General features: G+C 47.4%; 11 protein-coding genes across 11 annotated transcripts; 4 read left to right on the plus strand and 7 right to left on the minus strand.

Moving 5' to 3' along the window:
• Positions 1 to 120: 120 nt before the first annotated feature.
• Positions 121 to 3043, plus strand: EDB82DRAFT_578887 (uncharacterized protein). Its single transcript, XM_025737136.2, has 5 exons — positions 121 to 264; positions 311 to 365; positions 412 to 800; positions 845 to 1575; positions 1619 to 3043. The coding sequence occupies exons 1-5, from the start codon at positions 174 to 176 to the stop codon at positions 2870 to 2872; spliced, it is 2520 nt and encodes an 839-aa protein (XP_025592027.1). The 5' UTR covers positions 121 to 173; the 3' UTR covers positions 2873 to 3043.
• Positions 2969 to 3674, minus strand: EDB82DRAFT_290483 (Cyanovirin-N). Its single transcript, XM_025737137.2, has 3 exons — positions 3380 to 3674; positions 3173 to 3328; positions 2969 to 3123 (listed from the first exon to the last, which is right to left on the minus strand). The coding sequence occupies exons 1-3, from the start codon at positions 3537 to 3539 to the stop codon at positions 3116 to 3118; spliced, it is 324 nt and encodes a 107-aa protein (XP_025592028.1). The 5' UTR covers positions 3540 to 3674; the 3' UTR covers positions 2969 to 3115.
• Positions 3675 to 4415: 741 nt separating this feature from the next.
• EDB82DRAFT_528905 (major facilitator superfamily domain-containing protein) lies at positions 4416 to 6185 on the minus strand (the record flags this gene model as incomplete). The annotated part of the gene is made up of 5 exons (XM_025737138.1): positions 4416 to 4664; positions 4711 to 5490; positions 5540 to 5791; positions 5838 to 6058; positions 6104 to 6185. 5 exons carry the CDS (start codon positions 6183 to 6185, stop codon positions 4416 to 4418), a joined length of 1584 nt encoding a protein of 527 aa, XP_025592029.1.
• A 2210-nt stretch (positions 6186 to 8395) lies between these two features.
• Positions 8396 to 11396, minus strand: EDB82DRAFT_511751 (uncharacterized protein). Its single transcript, XM_025737139.2, has 2 exons — positions 9565 to 11396; positions 8396 to 9501 (listed from the first exon to the last, which is right to left on the minus strand). The coding sequence occupies exons 1-2, from the start codon at positions 11278 to 11280 to the stop codon at positions 8446 to 8448; spliced, it is 2772 nt and encodes a 923-aa protein (XP_025592030.1). The 5' UTR covers positions 11281 to 11396; the 3' UTR covers positions 8396 to 8445.
• A 443-nt stretch (positions 11397 to 11839) lies between these two features.
• On the plus strand, positions 11840 to 15225 carry EDB82DRAFT_511753 (uncharacterized protein). Its single transcript, XM_025737140.2, has 2 exons — positions 11840 to 12053; positions 12104 to 15225. Exons 1-2 carry the CDS (start codon positions 11929 to 11931, stop codon positions 15135 to 15137), a joined length of 3159 nt encoding a protein of 1052 aa, XP_025592031.1. The 5' UTR covers positions 11840 to 11928; the 3' UTR covers positions 15138 to 15225.
• Positions 15226 to 15825: 600 nt separating this feature from the next.
• EDB82DRAFT_290597 (uncharacterized protein) lies at positions 15826 to 17638 on the plus strand. The gene has a single exon (XM_025737141.2). The coding sequence runs from the start codon at positions 15927 to 15929 to the stop codon at positions 17430 to 17432; it is 1506 nt and encodes a 501-aa protein (XP_025592032.1). The 5' UTR covers positions 15826 to 15926; the 3' UTR covers positions 17433 to 17638.
• A 207-nt stretch (positions 17639 to 17845) lies between these two features.
• On the minus strand, positions 17846 to 18442 carry EDB82DRAFT_528909 (uncharacterized protein; the record flags this gene model as incomplete). The annotated part of the gene is made up of 2 exons (XM_025737143.1): positions 17846 to 18118; positions 18167 to 18442. 2 exons carry the CDS (start codon positions 18440 to 18442, stop codon positions 17846 to 17848), a joined length of 549 nt encoding a protein of 182 aa, XP_025592033.1.
• Positions 18443 to 18646: 204 nt separating this feature from the next.
• EDB82DRAFT_290595 (uncharacterized protein) lies at positions 18647 to 20078 on the minus strand. The gene has a single exon (XM_025737144.2). It carries the CDS (start codon positions 19755 to 19757, stop codon positions 18747 to 18749), a length of 1011 nt encoding a protein of 336 aa, XP_025592034.1. The 5' UTR covers positions 19758 to 20078; the 3' UTR covers positions 18647 to 18746.
• A 712-nt stretch (positions 20079 to 20790) lies between these two features.
• Positions 20791 to 21589, minus strand: EDB82DRAFT_511758 (uncharacterized protein). The gene has a single exon (XM_065608909.1). The coding sequence runs from the start codon at positions 21438 to 21440 to the stop codon at positions 21132 to 21134; it is 309 nt and encodes a 102-aa protein (XP_065463208.1). The 5' UTR covers positions 21441 to 21589; the 3' UTR covers positions 20791 to 21131.
• A 187-nt stretch (positions 21590 to 21776) lies between these two features.
• Positions 21777 to 23363, minus strand: EDB82DRAFT_511759 (uncharacterized protein). Its single transcript, XM_065608910.1, has 2 exons — positions 22882 to 23363; positions 21777 to 22834 (listed from the first exon to the last, which is right to left on the minus strand). Exons 1-2 carry the CDS (start codon positions 23064 to 23066, stop codon positions 22195 to 22197), a joined length of 825 nt encoding a protein of 274 aa, XP_065463209.1. The 5' UTR covers positions 23067 to 23363; the 3' UTR covers positions 21777 to 22194.
• Positions 23364 to 23481: 118 nt separating this feature from the next.
• EDB82DRAFT_578895 (ribosomal protein L1p/L10e family-domain-containing protein) lies at positions 23482 to 24804 on the plus strand. The gene is made up of 2 exons (XM_025737147.2): positions 23482 to 23627; positions 23676 to 24804. Exons 1-2 carry the CDS (start codon positions 23562 to 23564, stop codon positions 24723 to 24725), a joined length of 1116 nt encoding a protein of 371 aa, XP_025592037.1. The 5' UTR covers positions 23482 to 23561; the 3' UTR covers positions 24726 to 24804.
• The last annotated feature ends 614 nt before the right edge of the window (positions 24805 to 25418 follow it).

The raw sequence follows: 25418 nt of genomic DNA on the forward strand, positions 1-25418 counted from the left end.
ACCTTCCCTTCAGGTGTGATGTGCCACCCCCGCATTCGCCAGGGTCCAGATCAACCCCGGCTTTCACAAAATATCCGACCCGAGGGGAAAAACGCGACTTTCCCTGTATTTTCCCTCCTTCCTCCACGTCCCGAATCCATCGCATCGTCTCTCCACTTTCATCACACTAAACAATGTCGACAACTCAACCGGGCATGTTCCAATGTGGTTCATGCAAGAAGAATTACAAGCGCCTTGATCATCTAGCTCGTCACGTGCGCTCCCGTAAGTTGGTTCCGGGACTTGAAGGTCAATGGTTGACGAAGAATAGATACACAGACGAAACCTTACAAGTGCCACGTCTGTCCAAAAGCTTTCACAAGACCGTTAGTTTGATATTCGTTTCTGTTTGACGCTGACTAACATCTTCAGTGACCTCCTCAAGAGACATGTCTCTGGTCACGGCTCCCAAGCTGGGGAAGGTTCAGTGTCTGATCAACCCCGGTTCATGCCGGGAAGGGTAGGCAAGGCTTGTAAAGCTTGTTCATCGAATCATTTACGGTGTAGTGATGAGAAGCCCTGTCGGAGATGCCAAGAGAAGGGCATTGAGTGCAAGTGGAATGACCCAATGGAGATGGACGCAGACTATGCCTCGCCTGAGGAACAGCAGGATGAGTCCATGTTTTCACAAGATAATGGATCTTCCATCACTGCTTTTGGAGACGAAACAAATATCGGGACGTCTGGTTCGTCGGTGATGGGTCAGCCGTCGCTGGATATCTTGACGCCTCAAACAACGCAGAGCTTGTTCCAAAATCTCGGTAGGTCTGCAGCACCATATTCATCTCAACCGCTAACAACCAAGACCCATCCTTGAATCCACCAACAGACCCTCTATCCTTCCAATTCCCCGACCTCAACCTCCTATCTGGCACTTGGGCCTCTACCACCAACGATGTAGAGATGTTCTCCTACAATGAACTCGACGACATTGACCTACGATTCCTTGACTCTTATAATACATCCATCCCCTTCGAGATACGGAGTATCCAGCCGACACCAAGAGGAGCCCAGACACCACGCGCTGCATCACATACCGACCCTGGTGAGCCAGCCGCCATGTGTACCGAAGCGTTCCAGAATTCGCATTGGAAGTTCAGGCCCAACGCAAAGGACCATGCAGGTGCTGAAGAACACAACCTTGCTCTCCCTGCTACTGATTCAGCTTATCCTTCTCCCGAGTCTGGCGTCGCTTTAGATTTGAATACAAGGGTCACTTGTGCCAAGCTTGAGGGGCCTGCACGAGACAGAATCTTGATGATGGTTGTGAGCAGTTGTCGGTCGGATCATCTCTCAAAAGCAGTTGCATCATTTCCCTCTGCCGAGTTGCTGGATACTCTTCTCCAGTTTTACTTGACCTCATCTGTCACGCATGCTACCGCTTTTATCCACGCGGCTTCTTTCAATCCCAATGAAAAGAGACCAGAGCTGGTTGCCGCCATGGCCGCTTGTGGTGCAGTCTTGACGTCCGACCCAGCACTATCGAAGCTCGGCTACGCTATACAAGAATGCCTTCGAGTTGCTGTGGCTAAGCACGTAAGTTTCAAACTATCACCTTGGTTCATACTAATGTTTAAAGTGGGAACGCGATAACACTACCGTCCGAGACCTCCAACTCACCCAAGCGTTTCTGATTATCTTGGAAATGGGCATTTGGAGCGGCATACCGAGGAAAGTCGAGATAGCAGAAAGCTTCTTCAATCCTGTTCTGACCATGATGCGCCGCGATGGAAAATTCAAAAGATCAGCGTACTCGGATCACAAATCTGTCGGACCCCGTGCTTCACGTCAAGATTGGCTGGATTGGATACAGCACGAATCATTTAAACGCGTTGCCCTACGAATGCTTTCTCACGATGCCAACTCTTCTATGGCGCTGATGGTCGGTCCATTGGTCTCTTATGCAGAGGTTCTACTGCCCTTGCCAGGACATGCAGAATTGTGGATTGCTTCATCTCCAGAGCAGTGGAGTTCCCTGATGGCTTCGCGTGTGGACAGTGAACCACTTTACGTTGCAGATGTCATTGACGACCCTGACGTCTTAAACAACTTTTCAGGTTCGGTGGACGCTTACGCCGCGATTCTCGCCGTCCTTGCATGTACGTGGACCATGTGCTGGGAATACCTCCAAATCGCATCCCTACAACGATCTAAACCGCGCCGATGGAATACTCTCGTGACAGAGATGCGGAAAGACGAGTTACTCAAGCTTCTGGGCCATTTGAAATTGAGTTTATCAGCAGATGCCGCCGCAGACCCCGAGATCAAAATGCGTCTTGAGCTTGCATTGCTGCACCTGCAAATGCCATTTGAGGATATCCAAATATTCGCCGGGATGGAAGGACCCGAGCGTGCACGCGCAGTATACCCCATGGTTCGAGACTGGGCCAAGAGTGAAGCTGCTCGACACACAATCTACCATGCGGCTCAAATCGTGCAAATCGCCAAAGAATCTCCCAAAGGCTCCATGCGCGGGCCCATGGCTATCATACTCTACCACGCCAGTTTGGCTTTTTGGGTGTACGGTTTGTTATCGGATCAGTCGCGCGCACTCAGCCAAAACGTGTGTCTCGATGACGCGGACAGTCTCGCGTTACAACGATTCAAGGGATTTGGTCAAGGACAGCCCTGTATTCGATGGCATTCAGAGATTGAAGGACAAGGAGAAATCATGATGAGCGTGTCGTTGAGTCAACCTAATAAGGTCATGGAAGCTGTAATGGGTGTTGTGAGGAGGAACTTTGCGGGGTTGCCAACACCACATCTTACAGAAAAATTGGTGCAGCTTATGGGGGAGTTGGAGAATTCTGCAAAGAGAAAGATGGATACTTGATACCCGGTTGGTGGATTGATGCATGTCTCAGTGTTTAATGGCGTGCATAATGTTGAGTAAGGCATTTACTTCAATTTGTCCAGTAGCGGTAAGAATAATTCTTGACGACCTTACTCTACAACCAATGTCATAAGCAAGATTATTCACGTAGACTGGGATCAATTATTGAAATGTTTTTTGATTTGTTGTTTGATGTTCTACGTCTACTTCTCATCGCAAGGTGCCATTCACCCAGAAAGATGCTTAAGCAACTAAAACCTCGTTAGTAAATAGTCATCAGTTATCCTCGTACAAACTCACGGAAGATGAGAGTGCCGCAGTCATTGCCAATACGCTCGGCAAGGTTGATGTCGGCCGAGACAGGATCACCGTCCACGGGGTTCAACTGGGCGCGGAGGATAGGTTGACCGTCGCCCTCAATTTCAAGGGTGATGTCGGAAGCAGAGCCGGAGAAGCCTTGGTTATGTCAGTATACTATCAATTTGAGAATGCTGTTGGTTTGCTTACTCTCGCCGCCCCACTGGAAAGCGCCGTCGTCGTTACCGATGTAGTAGTCAAGGTCAAGAGTAGACTCGACGTTCTCACCCTCACCGTTACCGCACTCGGCATGGAGGATGTGGCCGTCCTCAAGCCAGATGTTCTCGGAGCTCTCGTGGAAGTTTCCCATTTTGGTGGTTGTTTAGGATATAGGGTTGTGTTGGTGAAAGTGTGTTGATGAAAAGAAATCAGAGTCAAGAGGTTGAGGTCTATATATGTTTATCAAGAGGGGCAGTGATTCACGAGGCCTCAAGTATGCGCCTTCCATAAAAGCCAAGAAACCAAGACCGAGTCAACCGTGCAAGAGCGATGAAAAAGATGCCACGAATGCAGTGAGAGTCCACTCTCTTACATGATGATATGGACCCCTGAAAATATCCCCGCCTGCTTCATGGGCCCTCAGTACAAGACCCGCCTTTCACACATAATACGACAGTACATATTCTATTGGTTCCTGCGTATGTTTGTCTCGGGAAGAGTACATATCAGGAGGCCTCTAGTAAATAAAAATAAATTGATTTTCAACAGCTTGAAACAAAACAATCCTCTCGTCTTACATGAGACTGGCTGTGCGGTGAGAAAAGTCTTGGCAAGTCGTACGGGTCTGGGGATAGTATCCAATGGCCAACAAATCCTTGGCGCCTCTTTTTATTATGGGCTTGGCATTTGAGGGGGAGAAGGAGGGGTTGTTTCGTTTTGATAACCGCTTCACTATTCGTAAGCTGATGTTCTGCCTATCGTTGCATTCTGAGATGATCTCTTCCGGTAAGACGTTGAGTCTAGATTTCTTGGCTCGTTTTTGAGGGATTGTCAACAAGTGGGTCAAGGATCAACAGAAGACGACGGACAACCATAGAATTCCATAGAAATATAAGTAGATGTCAAGTATATATCATCCCCCGATATGGTAGAAATCATGAGACGTCAATGAGGGGCAAATCTGTCCTTTTCATGCCTCACCCAGGTACCGAGTGAGGCTCAAGCAAGGATCATGCCAAGTGGTCCCTTAGAATCCCTGCCAACGAAGGACCCTTTCCGCTGTCGCAATTCTCATTCGCTTTCCAAACATCCAAAGCGGAACTGTCAACAAGGAAAAGATTCCTAGCAAAAGTCCAAAAATACCAAATGGCTCAGCAGGTCCTTTTTGATGAATCCAATCAGCCACGAAAAATGTCCATGCAAACGCAATGATTGCACGGAGGATAGTGACCATTGTGAAACAATCAGCAGCCAAAGAGTGGTACGAGTCGATGAGCTGAAATGTTAGCACATAATGTATGACGGTGTGGAAGATCACTTACATAGTTGAACCCAACAGAGGGAACTTGCATCAAACCAAATGTAAGCATTCCATATCCGAATTGCAATCCAATCCACATATTCCCTCCTGGATGTTGAGCACAGAATCCAAAAACGAGCAGTCCGCCTGTCGCTACAAAGAGCGGGAAGAATAAGGTAGGCAGACGATCTTCGGCCTCGGCAACACCATGGCGCTTCTTGCTCGCTTTCTTGACCAATTGACCATCAGCGAGCATATGAGTGTAGATGTATCCAACGATACCGCCGATGAGAGCACCAATATTGATCAAGCCTGCGTTTGCTTTCCAGAGATAAGGTGGGCTGGCTACAATCTGCGGTCCGATGGTCGAGATAGACACGATGCCTCCGACCAAACCGGCGTAGTGGAGCATGACTACCCAAGTACCAGGTAGAGCGAGGGTTCGCCAGGGTTGAATAAATTGCTTGAGTAGACTTCCATGAGGCTTGATGAAACCCAGCGACTGTACGTATGTGAATGGCTTTGTGGTCTGCCGCTCACCGACTGTGGTGTTGTTCTTATCCTCGACGTGCTCGTTGTTTCCAAACTGAGCTTGCTTATCAGACTCTTGGGTCACGCCCTCAATCGGTGCGTTTCTGGTGTATAGAGTCTCAGGGACAAAGAAGATGACACCAACCAGACAAGCTGCAGATAATGCAAGCCCAACCCAAAAGATCATTTTCCAGCCCTGCTGATAAGCGATGTAGCCTCCAGAGATGCCACCTGCAAGTGGTCCAACAACCAACATGATGGTATAGACAGCCTGTATACGTCAGTATACGTTGATATAAGTTTCTTTCGGGTGTACCAACCATAGCACGACCACGTTGATGGACGGGAAACATATCTCCAACTAAAGCGGGCGCAACAGAGTCTGCTGCCGCGCCACCCATACCCTGAAAAGCTCTGGCAGCAAGTAGAGAGTCATATGAAGTCGCAAGTCCACACCAAAGTGTACTGAAAGTGAGGAGAAGTGTTGCAATGATAAGAACAGGTCGGCGGCCCATCCAATTCGACAGTGGCACCCACCAAATGTTTCCTGCGCCAAGAAAGAGAACATTGATCTGTAATTCTGTTAGTGATGATCTCAAACGAGCTTGAGGTCCATACAGCCATCAAGGTAGAAAGCTCAGAAAGACTTCTCGGGTCTTTAGGAAATATCATGGGCCAAAGCTGAAACGCGGGTGCGATGACACCAGAGGTAAAGTTGGTGACAAACGCATATAATGAAACGACAAGCAGAGCGGTAATCTTGCTCCATGTTGGAAAATTGAGAGGATCTTGAGGGTCATCGGTAGGGCTCAAAGTGTGGCGGCCGTCTTCTTCTTCCCCTATTGAGTGTTAGATTTGTTTGTTCTGGGGTGTTGGAGACTCACGATGAATCTGGATCGTTCCAGGAGGTGCCGCAGCATCAACCTCCTGCGAAGATAGAGAAAAGACTGTTTTGAAAGACACCATGATTGAAGAGTCTGCAGTTAGGGGTATCGAATCGTTCATTTTGCATCAAAGGGCATTGTCGACTAAATACCCGGGTAGAGAGGGCGACATCCCTGATCTCCACGCTACCCCGGATTACCCCATCTTCTCTTTCCCCTCAATCTAGATTCGAATTGTGTCTTATCGAAGCCAACCAAAAACGTTGAACAAGTTCGTGGCTGCGTAGGCCTTGCCCGATTCAGCATATCAGTCGCCGATATTGACATGGCGTTGTCGGGTTGTCCTCCACTTTCCCGGTGGTCCGCTCGGAGCTCCTCGTTTGGACGTCGCTAATGGTCTTCACTCTCTAGGATTGCCAGGTTGTAGGTTGATTCCAAACTGACTTCAGTACTGTCGCATGTCAGAGTCATAGGTTTGTTGGCCATGTAGATAGGAAGAAACTGGGTGATGAATACCTCGAGTGGAACAAGTACTGTAAAGCAAAGCCATGTAGCGTGTTGAGCAACAGTCGCGGGACCAATTGTTCTCGCCTCACCGACGCACTCTCGAGTCGGGAAGCCCCTGTAAAGGCCCGGGTTATTCATTTGAGGGGGCTGGAACCCGGGGAACCCGGCAATCTTAACTTGGCTTGGACAGAGGGGGTTATCTGCCAGGAAATTCGTCCACCCACCAACTTCCTATTTCGTCCAGATTCACTTCAGCTGCATTTTCGCGTATAGACTTCTCATATATGTTAAGTGCATAATCATAAACAAGTCCCTGCCGATATTCTGTCTGACGTAGGGAGCTCTCGTTTCAGAGTGGCATGTTGAAATCATCCGCACTTTTGTGGGATTGTGAATGTGTCGTCGCAAACCCCTTCAACATCGAAGCCTATTGCTGTCGGGTCTTGGATGGCGAGTAGCGCACATGCGGATCTTTCGCTGACCTTATCGGAATTCTCGTGGCAGGTGGGTGTGATGTATTTTTTTTTTTTTTTGTCTCCAGCCTGTCTGGACATGATTCTCAGTTTTGGCAGATACGTGTCTCGAAGTTGTGCAACGTCTCTCAAGATGTCTGAAATGGGAGTGTTAAATCTGTAGATCGTAGGGTACAGCGTTTCGACCAAGTTACATTTTGACAGTTACTTGGCGGTTCGTCGGCAAGGTCAACTGTACGACTTTGGTTTCCGCTCCTCAGTATGTTTTTAGTCATTCTGGGCTGGTTCGACGACATGGATGGTGGACTGACTGCCAAATGGCCGGGCCTTTTTGTTGAGCAAGCTCCAGTAGATGGTATGTTTTGAAAAGCTTCATGATGACCTTTGATGGGTCTCGTAAAATCGTGTCATTTGGCCGTTTCAACCGTTCAGAATTTTTGGTATTTGATGATGGGCCTACCTTCAGTGGCGATTTTCTCTGTCTAAAATGCACTGTTAGTAACACAACAAATGAGCCTGCAGAAGTCGTGCTTGGGGAAGCACGGGTCGCTCTCGCTTGGTACAGCCACTGCGCTCTCGTGTTTCTGCAACATGCATTTTTGCGTATCACTTGAGATGCCTGAAATAATAGAATGTGTTCTCCTTCAATGAGAATTTTCGTGGCTTGAAAGGTTGCGTTTGATGGTGCAAAGAAAACAGAAGTGTAGATAGGCTCGTCTGGGTGTTGAAATAACGAGGGAAAGTTGTGGGGTATGAAAGAATTCAGGAAAGAGCATGGTCCACCTTCCTCAGCCGGCTCTGAACGACCGTTCGCTGTTGCCACATTCTTATGCCTGGCATAAGTCTTGTCAAATAAATGAAGGAACTATGCCCCTCTCGTCCCCTCCCAACGTGGCGAGGACTTGATTATCACTGTTTTCACATAGAATGAGAAAACTATACTGTTTTCTTCTAGAGCATGTTTCATGTTATTGTATCGTAATAGCAGTAGTTCAGTTGGTTCTGGTTTTCATTTCTTTAGTAGGCTTGAAATAACAATATTGGTCGATGTTGTAGCATGTTCTTAAAGTGATAAAAACTGGACCGGGCGCTGCGAAAATGGAAGCAAATCCAGAAATCTAAGTCAAATTCATTATTAATACATTCCATCTATCCATCAATTTCACCTTGATAACTCTCGAAGAGGCCTAAAGTTGTCTTCAGAACATGCCTACAAAGTGGCTAGTGAGGTGTTGCTGAACTGGCGTCAAAGGAGCTTTACTCTGTTCCTTTGGTGGAACTGGCGTGTAATCAAATCCATGCAGCAAAATTCCGTAAATAATGAATTCAAAGAGTTCATGCCTAGTCTCAATTAATCCTGCCTCATTGATCTGAACTCTCAAACCTGCCGCCAACTGTCAATGTCCGTTTAAGTCTGCTAAAGATACCGGGATCCTCAACAGGTCGCTCAACAGGCTGGGGAATCCCAGTATGTCTTCTCGATAGGGCAGTTATAGAATGAAGCGGTTGCCTGCTAGTGAACCCGTCCACGCACCATCCTTGGGTGTCATCCATATGCACTCCAGCTATCTTCTCCTGCCTGAACTTCTCATGTCTGCTCAGTATGGGATCATCACCAGGCGGTAGCCAATCTCCTTCTTGGCGTAACGAGTCTTCTACAGCACTCGTCGACAGTCGCGTGACCTCTACGCGACGGACTATCCTACAATACAAGCAGGAGCCTGGAACGATAGGGTGACCATCCTCGGAACGGCAGGGCTTCTCGCTATATATCTCGACCAGTAGTCCGATCTCACCTTGTACCTCCACTGGACGCGGACGAGAAAGTATTATACCAATTCTCAAAGATGAGCCCGCATTCAGTCTCTTTTTCAGGTCTTGCGAAATCTGATGCTGATCGTGGTTCCCGTTGTCCAGGCTTGTCGCCGAGCCATTGGCAGCTTGGTTCTTCTTTCTTGCAGCGACCACTCTGTACCACTCATTTAATCCTCTGCCAACGCAAAAGTCGAAAGCATTTCGATTGCTGTTCGTCGAGATTATATCATGGAGTTTATTTGTGTTTGAGTGTAGTAGAAAGCCTGGAAACTGTACGACGAGACCTTCGCTGATCAGCTGTGTCGGAAACTTTGGATTATCCAAGGGAAATGGATATGCCTCCACCACACCTGACATCCAAGTAGCAGGCGCCCAGCGGAAACCTTTACGGGAGAGTCTCTTCCCTGATAGAAAGATTATGCCGGGTGGGATTGCCTTCCCAAGTACGGGATGTCTGCTGATCGCCGTCCAAAACCTCACCATCAATGTCTCAAGATCTTCGACCCGAGTCGTGGAAGGATCTTCACCGTTATCATCCCGGGAGATCGGAATACCAAGCAAGCTTGATAAGGCTAATGTTTCCTCTCCTGGATTTCTCGTGGTCTGTTGAAAATTGCCATTAGTAGTGCTCGTCCTTTTCAGTTGTGCCTAGAGAATAAGACTTACTCGATACCTAACTGCTCCCCAGGCGCTCGCAATTAGTAGGGCACGCTCAGTGTTGCTTTGGTCGGCCACAGACTCTATCGAGTTCCCCTTCATGAGACCTTGATCTACCTTGCGTTTCATCATTTCCGTCATCGACTCCGCAAATGCTTCCTGGTCTTCGCTCATCAACCATATCCCGTCAAGGCTTGGGGGTTCTCTTTGGTGCTCTTCTTGATCACATAGTGCAATGTGCAATTGACGGCTAACGAAGGCTTCTTGGAGTGTCCATAACCGCATCATCCATCCACTCGCTAGGAGCTCAGCTCCAATCGTTCGGCCGCAGTTGAAGGTTCTTCCCGCTGTCATAACATGACGATCAATTATTATGCAGTGTTGAGCAGTTTTGAAAATATGGTGGATCAATCCAGTAGCCTTTTGTTTCAGTTTTGTATGCCTTGAAGTTTCCACGCGCGCTTGCGGAATGGCGAATGTGTCGAGCCAAAAAGGATGTGAACCTCCGTCTTCAAAGACCTTGGACACTAGGTTTTGAATCGCCACAAGCTGGCACATGCGGATCTTTCGCTCAATCCTGTTCCCTAATCCTTGGGACCAAACATGAGATATTGTCGCAAATGCGGTTCCCTGTTTCCAGGCCTCAACTTTCACTTCCAATTTGTCTGTTTCAACATTTTTGAAAACCCTCATCAAAGGAAAGGACCCTGTCCTAGAATTGTCATCCTCTTCCAGGACCTTTAAAACATGTTCTTCTATAGGCCCCACCATATCACACTTGTCTTGCATTCCACAGGTGGGGTGATGTGATGGGCTGTAGCTTCGTCCTTGTTCAAGGTCATGCTCAGCTTCGATAAATGGGCAACTTAAAGGCGTGCAGTGCTCCTCGAATGTATGGCTGAACTGAGAATGTCGATTATGGAGGTTGTCATGATGCGCCAAGAGCGTAATGTATAGGAGGGTAGCATTCCGACCAAGTTGCCCTTTGATAGTTGCTTGAGATCGAGGACACCAGTCCTTGCTCATCACATTGGAAACGTAAGCGGGAGGTCCCCAACCACCTCCATCATCTAACTCCCATCCTGAAAGTTTGACATTGCACTTTTTTATCAGTCTCGTCAGGACTGCAGATAAAGTCTCTCCGAGTATCATTATGCAGATATTTCGCTGGTCGATAGGCTGAACTGCAAGGCTTCGGTTTCCGTTTCTCCGCGTATTACCAGTGGTTGCAGAATGTGTCAATGGCGGAGTTTCTGCCAAATTCGCCAGAACTACCTGTTTGGCAAGCTCCAGGATCTGATTTGCTTCCAAGATTCTCATAGTGGCAGCCCTTGCATCCGTCTGATAAAGTTTTATCATGTGACTGCTCCAATCGTTCAAGGCTTTAGGCAAATCTTTGGTGTTGAGTTGACGTTTATCGACGAGGGCTTTGCGGTCCAGAAATGGGTTCTTGTCATCACGGACAACGCAATGAATGAGCATAAAGAACAACCACGCTTGCATAAAGGCAGGACGCTCAAGTTCGGTACAGCTACGAGGTAGCCCTGACTCATGTAGCCTATGATTTCCATCGATTCGATAGCCATGTTGCTTTGGAAAGCTTACAAAGCTCTCATAGGTCCAGTTAAAACGTTTGATCGAACAACAGTCGTCAAGGGCCTCAAAATAACCAACTCTGACATACTTCATCCAATCGCCTTGGTAAACGTCGCCCAAGTGCTGCATGTTTGCTGTTTGTTACACAGCAATCGGGTAGAGGCAGTGAAAACGTAGCTCCTCATTCACAGGAGTAGGCAAATGTCAAATTACGTGTTTGGTAGTGAAACAGAAGTGTAAAATGGATAAGCTAGACTGCCTTGATAGACACCAGAATAAGAAGTGAAAGTTGCGGAGCCTGAAATAATTGAATAATGAGCGCATTTGCGCAATCAATCAGGCTGGGCAGGTCTCACTTTCCTCAGCCTGATTCTCAATAACCGCCCGTGGCGGCCATCCTTGAGTGCTCACCGAGTCATAAATCATCCCTTCTCGCATAATGAAGCAAGCGACAAAAAGCCACACGGGAAGACTCGCCCAATGGGGTTTGATAAAGAATTATATAAACGTTGGCTCATACCGTGCGAGCCTTATATTGCAAGTACCTGCCTCTAGCAGATAAGCAAGCCTCTTTGACGTTGAGGCTAATCACTCCCTGGAAGGAACCAATCCGCCTCCTCCCGTCCCCTCTTTTCTCACTTGGCGCCAGGCCCATTCTATTCATTGCGAGGCGTTTTTTCCATCTTACAGACGTTAAAATCCCTCTCAACCCCAGGAGTAGAACTGTTCATCGTGCGACAATCCCGATTAAAACCTCACCAACACCGTTACATCACAATGGGTTGGAGGGACTTCTTCAAAAGACGACTGACTACTCGTTCAAAACAAACAGGATTTAGTTTCAGCGCTAGTTCTGTCAAGAGATTCAATGACACCGGTACCGGCAGCGAGCATCTGTTCGAGTGAATATCACCTTGATCGCCATTTTCTATACTCTTCTGACCAAAAGCAGCATCCTTCTTATTTGCTCCTCAACCTCCAATTCCGCGCTTGCACCTAGTCTGTCAGCGGCCGAGCATTTCTTTTCCATCTGTAAAATCCCTTATCGCATATCAAGCATCACCCTTGACGAGAGGGAGATATGCCAAGACGGCCGAGAGTCTTTTGACGAGACTGTCAGAAGGTTACAGAGCTTCATAGAGTCTTCACGACTCAAAGGTCTGAAAAGAACTCAATCCTTTTCAAAGTCTGATACTAGCACAACGCCTCATCTCATCATTCTAGCCGACACTCTCGGCTCCATTCTAATCAGGGGAGTCGCACTAAAGTTTTGCTCCGGGGCGCCGACCAACACTAGACTGATGGTGTTCTTCCAAGAGAGTAACTTTCCGTACGAACGTCAATTCTTGGACGACAAGTACTATGAAGAGATATATGCCAGTGTGGGCGAAATCATCACTGAATTCGATTACAGGGTTCTCGAGGATATCAGCCCTGACCTAAACCGCGCAATATGGTTGTCTACACGTCGACGTGATCCTGCTGCTATTAAGTGCAATAACAAAATTTTTCGGCATCTGTTAAAGACTGCCTTGGAGGAGACCCTTGATCGTATTGAATCCGGATTAAAGAAACACGCCACCTCCACGTATGCATCAGGATCTGCTGCCGATGCATTCTTCACACAGCCACAACAGTACAAAGACTTCCTTGCTATTCAACCCGCTCCACCATCTTCAACGGAGCAACATTTAAAAAATCATCATGATTCAATCGAGGGCGTACAGCGTATCAAAAGCCCTGCTAGACGCGTGCAAATGACGACGACGGGTAGGATCTTAGTGCAACCACCTCAGCCACCACTTATCGCGATACCGGAGACGAGGTCAAATGTTGGTAAAAGTGCTCTACATCCCAGCAAAGCAGTTCGGAACGGCCCGAGCAATGATGCATGGAAAGATTTGAGGGACCAGGCAGAGGCACGCCTCGAAAGTGGCGATAACAAATATGCGCTTTTGATGTTTGACGAGTGCTTAAGAATGGCAATCCCTTACGATACAGCAATTTGGGAGATCAAGTCAAGCTTAGCATTTGCTCGTATGATGCTTGGGCATTATGTTAAAGCAGAACAAGATCTACGTCAGTTACAAGAAGAGCTTGGTAACTTTATCGCGGAATATAAGCCCGAGCCGACCATCACTCACATTCATGGGACTGTCTTGCTTTATTATGCCCTCGCATTATTAAGGTTGGGTAGGTATAGCGACATGGACAGATGCCTTCGAGAGATCGTACTCGTGGATGAGCATGAGAAATCATCAAAGAAACCGCTCAGAGAACAACAAAAGAGCCACACGTTTTCAGCGTCAGTTTGTCGACTCCGAGCCCTAGCAGCAGCACAGTTGGGCAAATTTACTTCTCAGACGATAAATGATGAATTGAGGAATGCCGATAGGTGGTGCGAGAAGCTGGGAGATGTCCAGTCTTCTGAGCCTGTCAGGATTTCGAATGTCCTCAACAAATGTCGAATCAGCACGCTCAGAGGCCACTACGCAGTCGCATTATCCATGCTGCAACCGGAATTGATGACAACGATTTCTGAGATAGGTGAAACTGATATTCTGACCATCGAGGTTGCATTGCTGTGTTCATTCCTCCACATTGAAACTGGACATATTAGTGAAGGGAGACTGATATGCGAGAGGTATGCTAATGTGATAGAAGAGATTCTGGGCAATGAACATCCTCTTGCACTGGAGGCGGAACATATTTTAATCACGGCATCACATCAAGAAGGCAATTTTTTCAATGCACTGGACGATTCCATCTCCCTGTGCCGCCGTTCCGGATCCAATGTTAACTTGGGTCACAAGCATCCATCAACGCTAAAATACAAGACCCAACTTGGGACTCTCTATATCGAGTGTGGGCTCTATTCTAGTGCCGAAGATCTCCTGAAAACAGCTGTGGAAGATTCGCATCACCCTGAGACTTTGAAAGGCTGCACTCAGCTGGCACTAGCTCAATATCACCTTGGAAAACTGGACATGGCCGAGAAGACAATATTCAAAGCTCTTTATGGTTACTTTCTCCACTATCTTCGGTTCGACAAAGACAAGTTGTGGTTGGAGAGTGACTCCAGCAAGAGCATTCGACAGTTCTTGAACGATAGTCCTCTACTACATGGTGTTCAACAAGCTTTCAAAGCAGCGAAACCCGACTGTGCAAGGCACCCCGATATCCTATACTCTCTATTGACATGTGCTAAGATCGTGTCAAGAGAGCCCAGGACAGATTTGGGACTCGCCCTTCGCATCCTTCGACTAGTGCGTGATGCTGCAATGAACATGTTCGGGCAATTCCACACGCTAGCACTCCAGGCCTCTCTTACAATGGGAGGGATTCTTTCAAAATCTGCAATGAGAGATGTGGATGATGTCGGGGGCCAGGAACATTGCAGCGAGGCCATATCATCTTTTGATTTTATTCTTCAACCAAGTACTGTCCCACTACATTCTACGACATGCTTTGTTGAAGAATCGGACCTCTTCCTAGATAGTGATCATCCTATTCTCCTCGGTGCCAGGCAAGAGCGCGTGTTGTTAAATATACTTTTTTCGCCACCTGAAGCTGGCATTGAGCATGTTCTTGACGGCAAGGATGAACTCAATGCCATCTTGACGGCGCAGAGGAATCGACTAGGGCCATACCATCGGCAAACGGTAAAGACACAGACTACCATCCTAAGTCTCGAGGTTTCCTTTTCAACTCCTTCCCCAGATGTCAAGGATATTTTTAAAGACATAGTCGGACCACTTGCGAGTGGTGATGCTGAACAAGAAAGGTTTCTAGAATGTTTGCTCTTACGGGAGAGGGTTGCGGGCATTGTAAGGGATCGACAAGAACTGCTTGGGGATGATTTCAAAGACTTATTAGGTCATATCAGGAGTCAGATAAAGAAAGGGGAAGATATGGAGGACTTGTCCATTCGAGGGGCTGTCAAGAGGGTGAGGCAACGGACAAACTCCATGATGCGAGACCTGTGATTGTTGTGAGTCTAATTACATCTGAATCTATTTTAGTTTAAGATAGGCGTAGTGGAGTTTCGAATCTCACTTAATGTATAGTTTTCAACATGTCTTGCAGTAGAGGCTGATTTTATTCCTTATAAGTCATTGTAATAGATACCCATGGCACCAATTATGTCTCAATTGCACCGCTGTAGTAATAGCACGCAATGCTAGTTGGATCATTGGCACATCCACGGGCATATAATATGCCCAGTGTCAGCAAGGCTGTCGGGCGAAAAAGCCACCATACCTTGGAAGCAAACCACCAAATAAATGCCCAGTGTCAGCAGTGATGGTTGTCCGTTATACCGGTTTTGTGCTAGATTATCATTGGAACTATCAGCTGAAATTCTCAAAGGAGCTGACCAATTAAAGATTTGGAAGGGGCTGCGCTTATCTTATGTGAGGTTTACACGTAAATCACAATTACAATTTTCACGCCACCATGTCAAATGAGACATTGAACCTTTCATGCAGGGTGATCCCTTTCGCGGAATGTCACCGGATTCCCTACATGAACATATGACCCCTTGAGACTCAGCTCGCTTCGTATCAAGGTACATGGGCGTGTAAAGAGACGCACTGTGCAATCAGGCTCGGAGGCATTCCCGAGCCTGATTCTGATGTCGTATGACGTGGCAAACAACAACAATAAACTGAGAGCCTTTCCCAGGATTTGACATGAATTTGTAATACGACAGTCACTGTCAAGGCTCTTTCTTGTTCCCGTGATTAACACCAACGTCTATTTGGCAATACACGACTATGTCGACAAGCCACCAACTCGCTACTCAATGGGTTAATCCTTCAGACGTGTCGACGATTCTCTTTGTTCTTGGTGGCGATGTTGTTCAAAAGGCCTACTCACAAGCAACCGGAAAACTCTATGTTCCTGTCTGCTTCTCCTTTGGGTGCGTGGCATACGCCTTCGTTGCTCTGGTGGGTGTCATTGGGGACGGACGACTTCTTGCTCCGCCCGATTATCCTTGCAGGATAATCAATCTCAAGTCTGGATATCTTCGAGAGAGTAAGAACTTTATCCTTGGTCGCCTACTACGGGATCTCGAAGCAATCGAGACTCGCGAAGAGTGTCTCGCCCAAGAAGAACGCGGTGAGAATAACGTTAGTAGTTACGCGTTAAAAATCACCGTCTTCGAAGCCGGATGGAATAAGAATGATCGGACTGAGTTCTCCTGGAGCTGGGTTCATGCCGTTGGCATAGTGATCACAGCAATTCAACTGGTACTGGCTTCCATTCCCTTTATCGTGCATCGCACTTGGAGTGTACTTCTCATCACAGGAGCAGGGACACTGTTGGTACAGTGGACGGGCCTGCTCCCCCAATGGAGGGCGGAGAAACTGCCCAACCGACAGAGATCACATGAGGTGTATGCAATGACATCTGGAAACGGCTCCCGAGAGGTCATGGTTATCATGGGGTTCGGAAACTGTCTCGATATAGAATCTCTTGCAACGATGCAGTCGCCTCGCAATGGGAGACCATGGGAGAAGTTTTTCTGTCTGTCCACGCCGCAAGAAGGAAGCGATCGGGACATGTCAGTGACACGTCGAAATTCGAGTCTTCGCAAAGCAAAACGGTCAAATATCTGGATGTTCCAAGGATATCCAATTGGCTTTGTTATCACGCAGGTATCTTGCGCATGCCTCTCAGTGCTCTGGCTCCTGCTCCTCGTCAATGTTTCTGCTCGAAGCGAGTTCCCTGAAGCCTGGTGCCTTGTTGGCGTAGGAGCCTTAGGCATGTTTCAAAATGCTTGGCTCGCAGCTAGAGAGCTTACGCCAGAGATGAGGAACCTACCACTCAAGCGCGTGGAGCAAATCAAAGGTCGAAAGGTCATGGACTGCATCATGGATTTCCATGCTACCTATGGCTTGGGATTGCCCTTGAGGGACGAATACTTCCCAGGAAAGCTCAGGTTAGAGGAGGACTACTGGTGGGGGGGCGATGTAGAGCCGTACAACAAACAACGCGAGGAGGACAAAACCAGAGGCAAGCCACGTCAGATGAAACGCAATTATGAACACAATCCGGCATTTCGGGAACAAGTCGTTTCAAAGGCCGATACAACTTCTGTTCCTGTCCAGTTCTCAGAAAAGCAACCAGAGCCCACTCACATCCGTGAGAAACAACATGATATAGGTACGAGCACAGATGCTGATGGTGACTTCAGTATGGCACCTGGAACTTTGCCGAGAGCGCCTACTTTAGAGATGAGAACTGTAAGCAAAACACCGCCTTTTTGGGCAGCTTGAAGTACCGAGATGGTGTTTATAAGCCTAGGCAATATCGACAGTGCCAGGTTTGTGATTCGAGGTGGCTGTGTAAGGTTATCCAAGTCCAGTGTATCGAACGATCAGTGGCTTTCATATGATAGCATTGTGATCCTGGGCTACACCAGGTTAATTGTTGGGATATGTTGCGCCTAGATGGCCTGAATCGTTCATTTCCTTTGTTCCGGTAGAAGATCTTTCAGTAGTAAGAAAACACTACTTTGTCATTGTCTGTGAGCAAGCACTTTCCGGTGATTGAACTGGCATCATGCGTCTGATCGATATGGACTGATGGACATTCTATATGTGGTCCCTCACATGGTGTTCAGTATGTTGACCGAAGTAGCCCTGGTCATCACACTTCTCGGCTTGGCTGGCTCAATTGCAGTAGGGGGTCAGCCAATCCTCTGCTTTCTCCTGACCCACACCTCGCTGTCCTTCTTTTTCTCGGCATCTCCGTTCTCTTGAGTAGAGTCTTGCTCCTTGGCGTCTCGGATCTGAATCTCCCAAGTCTTGAGTTTGTAACTCCCTCGATCAGACATGCCGGTAAAGAGATCAAAGGACCAGTCGTGCTTAGGACATGACACACCGACGCTGAGAGTAACGCCAAAGTCCTCAATATCGAAAGGCGTGCCTCTTGAGAGAGGAAACTGGCTGTGTGGGCAAGACTAGATCATTGTATTAGCAAAGTCTACCCCTGAGAATGGTGTGTTTACATGGTCAACTGCGTGGAATTTTCCTTTGTATTTAAATATGAGGACTTGATCTTCGAGCGGTTGTCCTAGCGCATCATCTCCAACTTCAACCTCCTTGAACGACGAAACATCCTCCTTTGGGATGTGAAACGCTTTGCATCCTGGTATTGATTTTGTGTTGCACAGGCGGTGTTTTGCTAGGTTACCCGCGTCGTCATCCACGTCCGGAAACTCTGAAGAATGTCCCACAAAGGTCCATTGAGCGCCTTGACGGGAGAAGGGATTGAAATAATTCATCTTGATAAAGGTACTTTGTTGTCGGGTGGTTTTGCTATGTGGAAAGAAGTCAAAAATTGCTCCCATACTGGTGCTAAACTGATTTGATAAGATCATGTGATACATCACGTGGGCTCCTCGACCACTGGCAACACGCAGTCACATACTAGAAGCGCGGTCATTTCAGAACAGAGCGTATATACGTTTCTATCTATATCTCTTTTGGTATTTTTATCTTGAATCAAGCACTCTTTATAAATGAATGACCGTACCACCAGTAGTCCCCATTACCGTCCTGCATCTCACTATCGACCTCTCTAGTCGTTCACTTCTTAATCTTAATCTTGAGACCATTGGTCTGTGTCCCAAAAGATTTTCCAATTTTCTCTCCTGCGACGCCAGCCTTAGCGTTGCAATGAGTCCATCGGTCACCGTCCATGTTGGGAGTAAATCTGCCAGCAACATCGCCTGAAACCTCGAGAGAATGGCCGTTGTGCTGGTTGCCACTTCCTATCTTGAGCAAATCTCTGTATTCGCTTTTAACAAAGTTTCTTTCTTCGATTGGGTTGGAAATGTCTTTGTTGATGTCCCATTCATGTCCGTTGTTTTGGTCAAACCCTTGATCTGCCACACAGCCAACCCATTTGAGGCCATGGTTGACCTTTGTGACAAAGCCGTTCGAGATGCTTGATTCTGTGGGTACAACGGCGATAGTGGCGGTACTGCTTCGGCGAGATTCTGTCTGGTATTCGTAGGCCACCGCCATTCGTCCCTTTGCAGTGTTCGGATGGCGAGACAAGTTGACGGGGACAATCTCTTTGTGAAGGGAAGAGGGATTCTCCAAAGTCGCGCTGCGAAGGAGAAACTCAAGGAAGTCCTCCTGCTGGGGCCTGGCCCTTGTTTCCTCCATGACTTTGTTGGAAGACATTCTTTGGATATCAGTTTGGATCTGATATAATGCTTTGGACTGTATTTGATGGATCGTCAGGGAGAGGGTACTCTTCTGTCGTTCAAGTGTAACAAAGATATCGAGAAGGTCTTGCTCTCGATACAGAAAGCCCCAAGCTCGTAGTAATTTCTTTTTTCTCAGAAGGGAGTTGATGCAGTTGTTGTTGATCGTTGATAGAAGAGCTCTTGTCTGAGTCCCTATCTCAGGAGTCTGCAGAAGAGGGTTTTCAGAGATGCTGATAGAGAGGCTTTGTAGTTCTTGTAGTTGGTTATAATATTTTTTGAGTACAGTTGCGCACCCTCTTATCTTCCTCAAGACGTCGATCAAAGAACAGCATGCTGCACCAAGTTGAGCCGCCGATACGGCGACGCCGAAGAGTTCAGCCATGGTAAATTCAGTTTGAAAAGCGAGGCCCTATCGTTGCGAGAATTCTAGGTTAAAAAGTAGCGGTCAAAAGAAGCCAAGAATAGTGAAAATCTTTCTTGATCACACTTTCATTCACAAAGGCGGTGATAGCGATGAAAATGATAGCTTAATCGACGTGGCATGCGGAATGCCTCAAAGGATGTCTGTATGACCCTTCCACACTAGAGACCACACTTGAGATTAGGTATCAATCAGTGGAAATATTGGGGAATAACCGGGCATAAAGGACAGCAGGGCCAAGTGTGTCAGACTCGGTGAAATCCGAGGCACCCAAAGAGGTAAAGTGAGTGACATGACATAAGGCTGAAGACTTGAAACCCCATACCTTGACAAGACTGTAGAATGTTTGAGAATCTGTGGGGTTTCAAAAGTAGGGATCGTCGGGGTTCAAAGCTTGAGACGTTGGTCTGCCTCTGGACATAATATCAGATCATAGCCTCTGTGACAAAAGCTAACTGTGCCACTTTACCAAGTCTTAAGATTCCTAGGTGGTGTAGAGTAAGTCTGTGAGAATCTGTTGGGCTCCAGCACTCTGTAAACTTGGTTTCGAGGCTCGACTGCGGAGCGGGAGGTCTTGACTCAGGGGGGACACTGCCTTTGTCGATGACTGACCTTTATACACTCTACAGTATATTAGCTCAACTCTCAAGGGTAGCTCACTTACTACTATTCATGCAATTATATAAAGCACATAATATAATGAAAGTTGGAAACAAGCTGGTGCACGCATGTTTTGAGTCTTTTGGAAACCCGAGTATATCTTGATGTTCAACATGTGTCTGTATTGGTATCTACGCCAGATTACTACTTTTGGTCAAGACCACAGATAACTAATTAAAATGCTGGCTCGCTATCACCTGATGCAGGGTTTAGATGGCTCCATAGTCAAAATGTGATATGGGCCTCAGACATAAACACCGTCACATAGTTGATAAGAGATTCAACACTGCTCTACGAATACTACAACAATCCTATATGGAACAATTATATCATTCGAGAATTTTAGATTCAAGTCACACAATATATCCAGCTTGAAGCGTTCTTCAGAATACCAAAAGTTATCCTGTGACCTGTCACTTGTTCGTGTGACACACTCGCATCACGCAGTTAAGTCCGTAAAATCCCTCATTATTCTGAGACAATTATCCACCTATTTCTTCAATCATGCTCTATAGTTTTCATAGAATAGCCAATCAGGAAGCCAAAAATATATGTGCCTCAACACCGCAGTCCAACGAAGACCATCATTAGATGCTTCGGCAAGGATCAGTGCTGGTACCAGAGCCTGCATGATTCCTGTAAACAGATCAGAGCCAGAGAATCCGGTTCTTACTCTCACAGTACCGTCACAATACCCAGGTCCACGATCTCACGCTTCCAGTCCAGCAACTGGGGAGGTTCCAGCTGCCCCAGGGCACACAACATTATTGACTCCAAATGTACATTGAGAATCAGTGTGAATGTTGGCGCAAAGTTGATTGAATGGTAGTTGTTTTGGGTGCGGTTACCGTTGTGCTGATCCCCATTGCCAACAGAGGTAGCTCCAGAACTAACGTATGCTTCACCCCTGTTCATGGCAGTCGCTGTGTTTTCGGCCGGCATGTTGGCATCTCTGGCCTCATTGCACTTGAGACACAAAGACATACTCACGGAAATCAGCGGTCGGGATGTATCCAAAGCGCACCAAGTTTGACTTGGAAAGGGATGCGTTGTCTGCTTCTCACTTGTGAGTATGGGTATGGCCTATCAACTCTCGAGGTAAATACTGTTTGCATGTTGAGGCCCAACTCAGGTTCGCAGGGTGATTGAGAGGTAGCCAGGCTCTCTTTACTTTGATGTCATCTGTGACTAAGACACAGAAGCAGCCAAGACGTTGTTGTGACTACCCGGCTCTATGACACCCCTATCGGTGAGTCTGCCTACACACCCTCAGCGTAGAACGAAAAACCAACCAGCAGCCCTGAACATTCTTCTAGAAGTGATTTTTGTTCCATTCTTTCACCCCCTACCTCGGACTGCGTTGTACAATACGTGCCAAGAATGCAAGACCAGCAGAGCAGAAATTCCCAGAGAGGCTGGGCTTGCGATAATACATGGCCGTAGGGCAGATTTTGTTCAGCCAGATCTACACATGACTCGTCACCTCGCAGCCCAACTGCTCTGGGGTAGATGTCACTCTCCATCTGTGTTGTTTCACGAGACGTGCATTGAGTGTCTGCTTTTCCCGAAATCACATATGGTTTGTGGGGTTGTTACACCTTGCTTTGACTCTATACGCATGGTTGCACTCATATCTCCTTTGTCGTTTTCCCAAAACGTTTAGTCCAATTCCCATTAATCCTTCTTGCTCTCGCCAAACACAAATCATTGGATCTCATATTACCTCTCATAAATCCACTCAGACATCAGACAGCAAATGACATATCATATCCCTCGTATGCTTGACAACAGAAACACAATGCGGCTCTTTCTCGTGCATCTGATGAGTCATACGAGTCCCAATCCCTGGGGGAACATGGGTATGCCCTGAATGCCATGCATTCTGTCTATCTTCCATCAACTGCAACATCCCCACGAACGATGCCGCCGTGGAGTGCTTCGTCCCAAACATTTCTGCTCTGATGGCCTTGTTTGCGATATTCTGCCAGTCTTCTGGATCCAAACTCATTTGAAACCCTAGCGTGTCAGGTTGACCTTCAGATATAAGTAAACTCTTTGCTTCGTTGGCTTCTTGAGCCCGTATCGTCTCGTCTTCGACGAATTTCACAATCTTCTTGTACCCCTCAGCGAGGGATACGATGAGAGTATTGAGAAGCTGAGCATTCTGCATCGCCCAGAGAAACTTTGTTGGGCATATCTGACACTGAATAATCCCTCCTGCTGTGGTTGTCAAATGCCGCAAGACTGATAATCGAGATGTAAAGGGTAGGTCATCTGCTTTCCGGACTTGTTCTAATGAGAGGTAAAGATTTGCAAGACATGCGCAGCTTAGAGGGTCTGTCTCGAACAACAGCTTCGGGTCAACGTTTGTGTCTGTTCTAATATGGGTCAGCAAGCCATCAAGGTGTTCTGAGACCCAACTCACCCAAGAGACATCTCCAACGGGGCATCATCCGACATGTGCTGACAGTTATCAAAACTTGACCTCCTCCCAACTTCACTTGTCGTCTCGCTTGTGATACTCATGGCCAAAGTTGACGGTGACGTCCTACTCTCCGTACTGCTCGGGACCTCATTTTCGGTGAGTTTTCTCTTTTTGGGTCTTCCCATGGGCAACTTGGCCGAGTATACACAACTCTCTGATATACTCGAGCATCTCCCGCAATAAGGATATCCGCCATCACATTTGAGCTTCTTTTGTCCTGTATTGATCAGTATTCTGGATATGAACGGGAATGGCGGGCATACTGCACTGGTCACAGGAGGATCTCCTGTGACTGGGGTCTTGCATCTCGGGGGACATGATGTTTTCAACTTCTAAGAACAATCACTCTGTCTTCGAAGCTGTATAAATAGTCGTTTCGTATGTTTCGTATTATGTTGTAGGATCACCTTGTAGGATCATCTTGTAAGCCAACTAAAAGAGTGGACCCAATTTAGTCCGAGGCCGTGGCCGCCAGACCCCTGGACCGGAGCTCGGGTCTTGCATATTCCGATCGCGACCATCTCAGAAAAAAATTATTTTCTTGTCGACTACTGATAAAGTAGAGCCCCCACTATCATATCAACAACTTTTACATCCCTACATCAACTCTTTTTGCGACAATGGCGCCCTCAAAGGAAGTCGTCGCTACTGGCTCTACTGCTGTCGCCGCAATTGACCCTGATCAGGTATGTTTTCCAACAATCCACATCTGCAATAGCTCTAACAGTCCCTAGACCCTCAAGGCGTCCAAGGCTCTTTTGGCACACATCAAGAAGGCTTCCAAGCAAAAGGCCGACGAGTCTGGCAAGCGCAACCTCCTCGACGATGAAGAATCCGAAAACATTCCCATCTGGCTCAACTTGACCACCAAGCGCCACATCGTCGACAAGGCCCGTCTGCAACCCGGCAAGATCGCCCTTCCTCACTCGCTTAACACCGACGAGACAACCACCATCTGCCTCATCACCGCCGAGCCTCAGCGCGCCTACAAGAACATTGTCGCTTCCGAGGAATTTCCTGAGGAGCTTCGCAAGCGCATCACCCGTGTTGTCGACTTTGGCAAGCTCAAGGCCAAGTACAGCCAGTACGAGGCTCAACGAAAGCTCTTTAACGAGGCCGATATCTTCCTTGGTGACGACCGCATCATCAACCGGTTACCCAAGGTTCTAGGCAAGACCTTTTACAAGTCAACACAGAAGCGACCGGTCCCTGTCAACCTGCAGGCCAAGGCTCCCAAGGTCGACGGAAAGCGACAGAAGCGTGTCAAGACTGAGGATACCGTCAACGCTGGTACACCTGTTGAGATTGCCAAGGAGGTCCAAAAGGCTGTCAACTCTGCTTTCGTCAGCCTTACCCCATCAACAAACACTTCTATCAAGATTGGATACTCTGGTTTCACCGCTCAACAAATCGCCGACAATGTCGACGCTGTTGTTACCGGTATGATTGAGAAGTGGATTCCTCAGAAGTGGCGCAACATGAAGAGCATCTACATCAAGGGCCCCGAGACTACTGCTCTCCCTATCTGGTTGACTGATGAGCTCTGGCTTGATGAGAAGGATGTCATTGCTGAAGAGGAGGCCAAGGCCAAGAGCGAAAAGGCCAACATTGGCAAGAAGCGCAAGTCGCTCGAGAACGATGAGGTCGAGGCTGCTCCAAAGAAGGCTAAGAAGCAGAAGGATGTTCCTGAGGCCGACGACGACAAGCTTGATAAGCAAATCTCGGACCGCAAGACCCGTTTGAGAAAGCAAAAGGCTTCTGCCAAGAAGGCTATTGACAACTAAAATGTATTTGCATTGGTGTTGGGGCGTTGAAATGGTAACCCAGTAGAACGAACTTTATACTTGCATTCGTAACAATATTAACTGTTGAGTAATACTACTGCCTGTCCATCCATCGATGCGTTCATAATAATATTGACTTTCAATCCTTGTCCACCTCCATTGATGCCAGCCCATTATTCTTTAATAGGTATCATTCGAATCTTGTCGGAATTCACACGACGAATTCGACCGTCGCATTCACATAGTCCTTCCTTGCCAACTTTCTTGCAATAACATAAGACGCGTCTGGGATATTCGTCAGGCTCTTGCGCAATCATAAGAATCTTCTTTGAACCGAGGTTCTTGTCTGGTTCGTCGCATTCACATAGAATTTGACCTTCCCCTACATCCGAACAATGACAGCGAGCTTTTGAGGATTTGTCGCCCCCAATTAAGAACTTTGGGATGTAATCGGGATCCGTGTAGTCGAGAGCCTTCAAAACATCCAATACGTCATAATGCCAGGCATCATCCGAGCCCGATTGTGAGTCTGAGTCTGCTAGGTCTGGGTCGGCGGTCTGCGGTTCACTGTCACAGGGTTGCAAAGACGATTCCTGATCACCATCGACACTTGGTACAGGGCTCAAAACACAGGTGGTAATCGTAGTTGTAGGGGGATCCAAATCGCGTTCTTCTTTGACCTGTTCAAGGTTA

This window comes from Fusarium venenatum, assembly GCF_020744135.1.
Source record: "Fusarium venenatum strain MPI-CAGE-CH-0201 chromosome Unknown EDB82scaffold_4, whole genome shotgun sequence".
Taxonomy (NCBI): Eukaryota; Fungi; Ascomycota; class Sordariomycetes; order Hypocreales; family Nectriaceae; genus Fusarium; species Fusarium venenatum.

Excerpts from the sequence above, each read along its gene's own strand:
- EDB82DRAFT_578895 (XM_025737147.2), top strand. The coding sequence starts at position 23,562 with ATGGCGCCCTCAAAGGAAGTCGTCGCTACTGGCTCTACTGCTGTCGCC. Across the intron at positions 23,628-23,675 it reads CCGCAATTGACCCTGATCAG|ACCCTCAAGGCGTCCAAGGC; the intron begins GTATGTTTTCCA and ends AACAGTCCCTAG.
- EDB82DRAFT_511753 (XM_025737140.2), top strand. The coding sequence starts at position 11,929 with ATGGGTTGGAGGGACTTCTTCAAAAGACGACTGACTACTCGTTCAAAA. Across the intron at positions 12,054-12,103 it reads GGCAGCGAGCATCTGTTCGA|CATCCTTCTTATTTGCTCCT; the intron begins GTGAATATCACC and ends GACCAAAAGCAG.
- EDB82DRAFT_578887 (XM_025737136.2), top strand. The coding sequence starts at position 174 with ATGTCGACAACTCAACCGGGCATGTTCCAATGTGGTTCATGCAAGAAG. Across the intron at positions 366-411 it reads CCAAAAGCTTTCACAAGACC|TGACCTCCTCAAGAGACATG; the intron begins GTTAGTTTGATA and ends TAACATCTTCAG. Across the intron at positions 1,576-1,618 it reads GAGTTGCTGTGGCTAAGCAC|TGGGAACGCGATAACACTAC; the intron begins GTAAGTTTCAAA and ends TAATGTTTAAAG.
- EDB82DRAFT_290595 (XM_025737144.2), bottom strand. The coding sequence starts at position 19,757 with ATGGCTGAACTCTTCGGCGTCGCCGTATCGGCGGCTCAACTTGGTGCA.
- EDB82DRAFT_511758 (XM_065608909.1), bottom strand. The coding sequence starts at position 21,440 with ATGTCTTTGTGTCTCAAGTGCAATGAGGCCAGAGATGCCAACATGCCG.
- EDB82DRAFT_511759 (XM_065608910.1), bottom strand. The coding sequence starts at position 23,066 with ATGGGAAGACCCAAAAAGAGAAAACTCACCGAAAATGAGGTCCCGAGC. Across the intron at positions 22,835-22,881 it reads CCGTTGGAGATGTCTCTTGG|AACAGACACAAACGTTGACC; the intron begins GTGAGTTGGGTC and ends GACCCATATTAG.
- EDB82DRAFT_290483 (XM_025737137.2), bottom strand. The coding sequence starts at position 3,539 with ATGGGAAACTTCCACGAGAGCTCCGAGAACATCTGGCTTGAGGACGGC. Across the intron at positions 3,329-3,379 it reads TTTCCAGTGGGGCGGCGAGA|GCTTCTCCGGCTCTGCTTCC; the intron begins GTAAGCAAACCA and ends GACATAACCAAG.
- EDB82DRAFT_290597 (XM_025737141.2), top strand. The coding sequence starts at position 15,927 with ATGTCGACAAGCCACCAACTCGCTACTCAATGGGTTAATCCTTCAGAC.
- EDB82DRAFT_511751 (XM_025737139.2), bottom strand. The coding sequence starts at position 11,280 with ATGCAGCACTTGGGCGACGTTTACCAAGGCGATTGGATGAAGTATGTC. Across the intron at positions 9,502-9,564 it reads GGGGAGCAGTTAGGTATCGA|ACCACGAGAAATCCAGGAGA; the intron begins GTAAGTCTTATT and ends AATTTTCAACAG.